A 7429-nucleotide genomic window follows, 5' to 3' on the forward strand; every position below is an offset into this window, starting at 1 on the left:
TCATTTAGACATGCCTCTTCAACCTAATTACTAATTAACTAATCATTATTTATAATTATTATCATCTGCATTATTTCCTATATATTTTATTCATAACACTCAAGGTCTTTTATTTTAGAAGTCAAGCACCCATTAAGTGCTTCTAGGGTTTGTCCTAGGTCAAGAAGTCAAAAGAGTCATTGTCATATGTTGAAGACCCCATTGGGCACATTGTAACTTGTAAAAAGAATTATTTTTGTATTTAAAAGTGTCAGAATACCCTCCAACACCAAGTCAGCCTGCTAGCTAAGAAGTCGGTCTATTTTGAGGAGCCTCGTCCACCTTAGAAGCCTATATAAAGGAAGGAACTCGACCTCCCTTGGACACACATTCACTTCTCATCATCTAAGTGAAGAAGAGCTAGAAGGCCAACGAAGGAGGAGAAGGACGAAGGAAAAAGTTTTTGGGCTAATTCTCTCTCACACGTGCATAGAAGAAGATCTAGGGTTTGTTGCTTCAAGGTCAAAATTCTCAAGTTGCTCGAAGAATATTGAAGTTGTTGGAAGAGGAGCCTATTAGGTCACTCTCTAGCCCTAGACAAGGAAGCAAGTCAAGCGAAGCTGCTGGGAGGCCTTGGAAGGCTAATTTTCGCTCACATGTGTGGATGCAGTAGCAGTTGTAGGGCTGCAAAATTTCAGACCTGCAGTAGAGGCTGAAAATCTGAAGCTGGGGGTCAAAGTTGTGTTGCTGGAAGAGATTTGACTGGGTTTGACTTAGACAAAGGAAGCACATCATCAAGAAGGTTGGACTTAGTCTTGGAAGGGTATTGGTCTTGGTCTAGAGGTCTTGTAATTCTTCAATTGAAGAATCTATAAGAAGAGAAGATATTTGTGGGTTTTCCTCTCAGTGGAGAGGTTTTGGCCCTGACTTGCAGCCTATATCCTGTGTTCTTGTGTACTATTGTTCTTGTTTTGGTAGTTGTTTGATGATAAGAACAAACATAATAATAAGAGAAGAGCCTAATAAGTAAGAAAAAGTAAAAATACATCAGAAGCAGTTATCAAGAATAGAGAAATCATTCTAACTATTGCCCTATAGATTTCTCAATACAGCATTCACTCAAATAAACAAGACTCAATACTACAGCAACAGCTTGACTATGGCAATGAAATTATAGACTCGTTGTACTTTACACATTCAAACTATACTTCAAGACATACCAGCCATATCTAAATTACTCAACCACCGTGATCAATACTCAAAACTCTATCCTCTGTAGCCATTCAGCAGCATAAGATCTCTAGCCAAGTCTTCCTCTCTCAGCATGCTGGGATCTCCATAACGCACCCTAGCTACTTCAACTCAACACTAGTAGCATTGTGCCTTGCAACATTATCACTAGTAAAGGCATATCAATACATTTCTCAGACCATAGGATGAATGTGCACTTTCACTACATACACAGGCAGCCAATGCACCAAATCGCATTGTCACTCAGCAATGCATAATATACATGGGAACTCCAACAGGATTGATTTAATGCTCTAAAGCAATTTCATACGTTGGCTAATTTATTGAGACCGTACGCACAGATACGCAGTCATCGATCTGTCTTAGCTCCAAATCACCCAACACACAGGTACACACAACCTCAGATTATGCACCAAAACAATCTATCCAAGTTACATACAGAGGTTGCAACTGCAAAATGACCGTAATCTCTAAGGCGAAGGTGGCAAGCCCATACTGACCACAACTCACCCAACACCAAAATTCAAACAACACAGATATTATAAAAGAGATCTTCAATTTCCCCTTCAAACATCGCCAGGCAAATTTTCCAACAGAAAGAGTTCAATTCATGCGGCTACTCATTGTCAGTGGGCTTAGAAAGTTCTACCGATACCTTCTGCCTGCTTGCGCGCGATGGAAATGAAAGCAGGTGCCTGAAAACAATAAAAGTTTCAGACAAGACACGTTGTCCCCTGCTCAAATACTTGTGATAGCATCACATAGCCACAGATGGCAAAGTATGAAGTTTTCATATCAAGGAACGAAAAAATTTATTAGAGAAAATTGGTCGACCAAATATTTCGTGTCAAATGAAACCAAATACATCATGGATGATTTGTCATGATCTGTCATGAATAATTTGCCTTATCAGATACACATCACATAGTTTCAGTGGATCACATTACTGAGGTGAGACTCCATGTGCCAAGTCTTCTCTCTCTACACCAGTCTTAACCATTTATCATGTTCTTGGTTCTGCATACAACAAAATGAACCAAACCACTTTGCTAGAACAAGACTGTGATCAGAATATAACCATTGTCGTTACAGCCAAAATCTGATTCGTTTGGAACTAGAAGCACAAATCAGAACTATACTTCTGTTCTCCACATCGTTATTTGAACACCATCGCAAAGAAGATTGTTACTTCAACCAAAACAAATCTCAGAACCCTGAACCAACTTGAACTTGTCAACGAATCTAAGAAACAAATCTCGAAACATATTGTGGGTTCTTGCTTGTATCATATCATAGTCCTTCCTCTATATTTATATTGCTTATGTAGTTTTGAGGCCGACTATGGTTGTAGCTTCATGCTTGTAAACCTGGCAGGTCATCTGTTGTGACTGAGCATGGCTGACACAGATCACGCGCTTTAATAGAGGTTTATTATTATTTTTTAATTCAACCAATATAGTCGACCCTGCATATGTGAAAATTAAAAAACGATCATAGCCATATGAGCATGACAAAGCCATTAAAATTCCTTAGGGCCCAAAGACCATGACCCATGCACATTCTTTAATAAAATGGGTTTTGGGTGAATTGGCCAATGCAATGGGGCACACTGAATTCAAATAAGCATATCTCCTCAACTGAGAGGAACCGTGTGACGTGCAACCTACTGTTGGAAACAGCTTAACAAGGTCTATCCAATGGTGATGCTCTTGCGAGCAAAATCATTGTTCTTCCTATCCATTTACCTCAACAAGTGCGGGGCATCTGACTTGGGCTTCCCTTCCTTCCCTTCCAGGGCTTCTTGTCCATTGGAGCTTCCAATTAATGCAATCCATTGATGTATATTAAGAGCATTCAAAGACTGATGTTGGCATGAATGACAACACCATTCAACACTGCTCCAAACCACCCTGGATGGTTTGCAATTGGTAGCCATGGGCAACCATGAGGAGATGTTGATCACCCTTGATGATTAGTGTGATTATATTTGGCTACCTTATGGCTGTCTACTCTCTGTTTTGAACTTTTGACTACCATGTTCATGCTGCCGCTTCTTTTTTTTCTATGTTCTGATACTCCCCATAGGTAGCTATTTACAAGTTGTTGGACTGATAAGAATGACACTCTGGTTCCCCTTTATCTTTTTGCTGGGAAGGCACCTCAGTATATTGTTAAAATCTCTATTTGAAAGGATGAAATATTGGCCTCTTTTTTCTTAACAGCAAATAATGTTTTACGCAGTTTGGATGGCTTTTATCCAGAGGATTCTGAATTGGCTTAGGCTGGTTGGAATCTGCCTCTGTTTTTTGTAAATTATCTGTAAGTTTAATACAAATCCCTGCCCTGCTTTCATTACCAGAATGATACCTATCTATGATGATAGCTAGTGTATGCCCTTGAAGAGGTAGGTCTTGTAGCACTAGTTACTCCTAGTCCAAGCGTCAGGGAAGTTTCCATTTTGTCCAGCTGGTGAGGTTCAGACAAGTACTTATCCTGGTTATGACCCATCAAAACCTGTGAAGGCTGGTGAGTATTTCATGAGTCTCACAACTATGGGAATCATGTTTGGATATAACAGAATTAGTAGTACTTCTTCATACACTACTTCGTTTCAACAAAGTGTGCAATTGATAATGGCATTAGTCATAAGTACTACTCTAACCTGTGCTTTAATATATTTTGTAATTAGTAGATTAGTTCCCATACTAGTTAATGTAATTAATGCAGGTTTGCTATTCTCTGGATAAACTAACACAATTTGCCTACTTTTCAGGCATTTTTCTTTGGTTGATGCTTGTTGGTTTTTGTATACAAATGCTGTCCTATTATGCATGCTGACTTATTCAGTACTTGAATGACCACATCGTGTACGTGATTACAGTTAGTTGCCATGCAAGCAATGTTTTCTTGTAGAAACTGATTAGCATAGGATTGAACTCTTGATTTCAGGACTCAAATAATTATGATCAGAAAATAATAATGCTGAAGATAACCTGAGTAGATCCATCTCAACTCTGGATCTATTAAGCACCAAAAGGAATCAAAAAGAAATTGAGATGCAAATCTCTTAGTGCTTAAAAGATTCTGAGTTAAGATGGATTTACACTGTTGTGTATGTGATAGTCCACATTCAGTCTTTTTTGAAATATGTGTATTGTTTGTTTCTTATTCAGGGCAGATGTTGAAATATCTATTTATTATTTATTATTTATTTATTGTTTTTTAAATGTTATTTGTCAGCTCAACCGAGGCACAGAGATTACACATCTTCCTCATACTTGGTTGTGGATCATTCCTCTCAGTGAAATTACAGATTCTAAGTATGTTGTATAGATCAAATTAACAATGAGATGCAAGTCAATAATACTTGCCTAGTTGTGGTCTTTTGATGTAAAGTCCACATCACTTGTTCTATATTTAAAAATGTTAAACAGGCCAATTCCTCAGGAGGAAAGACATTGTGTAACACTCGACAAGTACTGGATTGAGACCTAGATGAACAGACTAATCCAACCAATATGCGAGTCTTATTTTCCATATTCAGTCAGAACTTGTTTAAAATCTCCAAGGCCTAAACTAAAGTCTTGTTTACATTGTAAGCAGGTAATACATCAGAAAGCAAAGAAGACTCTGGATGAAATAATGCAGGATATTTGCCCTGTATGTGCTCATTTCTGTAGAATAATTTGTACTTTCCTAGGTTTAGCTGGAGCTTAACAGCGGATAGTTGATATAATTGTAGCTTGTATGAATTTGCAATTGTCAACAGGTGCTAACTGTTCAACAGCTTTATCGGATAAGCACTATGTATTGGGATGACAAATATGGTACACAGAGTGTATCCCGTGAGGTGTGCCTAGATGTTTTAATTTCAAAAATTATCTGACACATTGTCAATGTCTTCTTGTATTTTGTTCTCGTGAGGAAGTTTTTGGCAGTTTTTTCCCATCACCTAAGGCTTGGTGGGTATAACTTGTAGGTTTTTGCAAGCATGAAGATGATGATGACAAGGAGTACTCAAAATGCCTCAACCAATACATTTCTGCTGGATGATGATACAAGGTAAGATTTTTTGTTCTGGCCATGATAAAAAGAATTTGAGAAGCGGATCATGTCTGTACACCAGTTTCTGATGGAGAAGCTTTAGGGATACCCTCTGCAGTACATTTGTTATTTCCAGACCCATTACAGCTCTTTGGGCATTCTTGGGCATTTATATAATTTGTTTGTCTTGTTTTCAATTTTCAAATAATTGTAAGGATTACATAAAGTATGAAGTAAATTATTTGTGCCGTTTGTTAAAAGCTTTATGTTTTGTGCAGTTACAGCTTTCTTTACTTTGTTAAGAAACTAATGTTTTGTACTCTGTTTGCAGCATACCATTTTCTGTTGATGAATTAACAAAGGGTATGTCAGATGTTGATCTCTCAGATGTGGAGACTCCACCCCTCCTCCGTGACATCTCAGCTTTTCAGTTTTTGCAAGAGAACACGTAGCCATGAGAAAGCTGCTTAGCTATCATTTTCTACCCTTCTTAGATATTTGGAAGAGAACTTGCTGCATTATTGGTGCATTAAACATTCCTATACAGGAGCAATGAGAAAGCTTCTTAGCTATCGTCTTCTACTCTTTTTAGATATTTGGAAGAAGACATGAGGCATTATATTGGTACATCGAACATTCCTTTACAGGAGCAGTATGTTTGTCCACATGTCAAATTAATTTGTGGATTGTCTGGCATCTGTCCTTAATTTTTATAACTTCCCTGCAATAAGTTAAGCAGGTCTATGGGAGCTGCCATTTTCTTCAATCAATTGAAGTACTCATGTCTTCATTTTTCTTCTGGACAGCATATGCACAACTTGCCATACAGCTCGACATAGTTCTCTTATGAGTGAGGAAAAGCACAAAGGGTTTGTAACAAACATGGCAGTAAATGCCTTGCATCAGTTTGTGGCCATGTATTATTGATTGCCAAAACAGGTTTGAGCAGTACATGTTAGGCTGCAGTTATTTTCCCTGTTTTGGGAGTCAACGCCATGTACTGTATATTTTTGTAACATAATATGACAACAGAGCAATTATTTATTTCATTTTATCAAAGCTGGGTTTCTTTCTCTGGTCAAGCATTGGTGTCACATTACTAATTTTGAATCTTCTAAATTGTAGTCTTTCTCCCAAAATCAAGTTTCCAATCTTGACCAGCATTAGTGAGCAATTTTACATTTTGATTTTGAGTATGCAATTTGAACACTTTCTCACAAGTTTAACGATTCAATGTCACTTTGTATCTATTCAGGGAAAAAAATTTCACACCGGGCTGGGAAATCTTTTTCAGCCTGGGCTGTAAGAATGCTTTTCTTGATGCAATGGAAAAACTTATTAAAATAGGCAGAATATATGAGAACATTCTTGAATAGTTCTCGACACATTAAAAGACTATCTGTGAGAGCATTCTTGAACAGGATAGCATCTCGACAAAACCTAAGAGGTTTAGCGATTCAAAGGAAGCCAAAAAGTGCCTTTGGAAAATAGCATATTCCATCTCACAATTGACTTCTTAATAATGTGAATTAGGTTGTGCATGCCATTAATGTAATTATTGGATGATAATTTGAAAATACAGTGAGTAAAACCACATTCTTCTGCAGGTTCTAAGTGTGAAAATGTTGACTTTAAATTGATCCCGAGTATAATGTGAATGTATTGGCCTAACAAATTTTGTTTGACATGTGTAATTTAAAGAAATATCAAATGAATTATGCATTACAATTATACTGATGAAAACAATTTGGGTTTAAAGTTTGATGTGTATGGTTCAGAGTCAAATTGCATTGTTTGTGAGAGATGGTGTTTGATCATTTCAAAATGCACATTATGAGATGAGATTCTAACTTGTGCAACATTTTTATCTGTGAAATAAAGAAACTCCTTTAAATAAGAAAGCAATCTTTGTAATCTTTGTATGACTGGATGAAAATAAAAATATTTATAAAAAACACTAATTTTTTTTCTACAAGGGAAAACAGAGTTCTTCCCAGCACAAAAATCTTAGCGCAACACAAATACATCTTCACCACCCACCCTCTTTGTTGTGTAGCATGCAACCCACATGGGGTGGGGATGAGGTGTTGAATGTTGAAGCCCTTTCTTGAGATTTTCATATAGCATGAAACTAAATTTTATTCCATGTACTTTT

General features: G+C 37.2%; 1 protein-coding gene across 9 annotated transcripts in view; it reads left to right on the top strand.

The window, feature by feature from the left end:
* The window catches only part of LOC149254884 (myosin-11-like), a 483587-nt gene extending 477569 nt beyond the window's left edge, over nucleotides 1–6018 (top strand). For 3 of the 9 annotated variants that reach the window (XM_089460258.1, XM_089460255.1, XM_089460256.1), the window contains 4 exons: nucleotides 4834–4890; nucleotides 5000–5080; nucleotides 5210–5292; nucleotides 5606–6018. In XM_089460258.1, coding sequence (XP_089316384.1) covers nucleotides 4834–4890; nucleotides 5000–5080; nucleotides 5210–5292; nucleotides 5606–5726 — 342 coding nt within the window. In that variant the 3' untranslated portion in view covers nucleotides 5727–6018. Of the gene's footprint in view, nucleotides 1–4470; nucleotides 4551–4833; nucleotides 4891–4972; nucleotides 5081–5209; nucleotides 5293–5605 lie in introns of those variants that run through there. The other 6 variants (XR_016267192.1, XR_016267193.1, XR_016267191.1 and 3 more) reach the window with 5 other exon arrangements.
* The last annotated feature ends 1411 nt before the right edge of the window (nucleotides 6019–7429 follow it).

The sequence above is a fragment of the Pinus tabuliformis genome, chromosome 7, assembly GCF_031772625.1.
Source record: "Pinus tabuliformis cultivar Carrire ecotype Pingquan chromosome 7, CPIR1, whole genome shotgun sequence".
Taxonomy (NCBI): Eukaryota; Viridiplantae; Streptophyta; class Pinopsida; order Pinales; family Pinaceae; genus Pinus; species Pinus tabuliformis.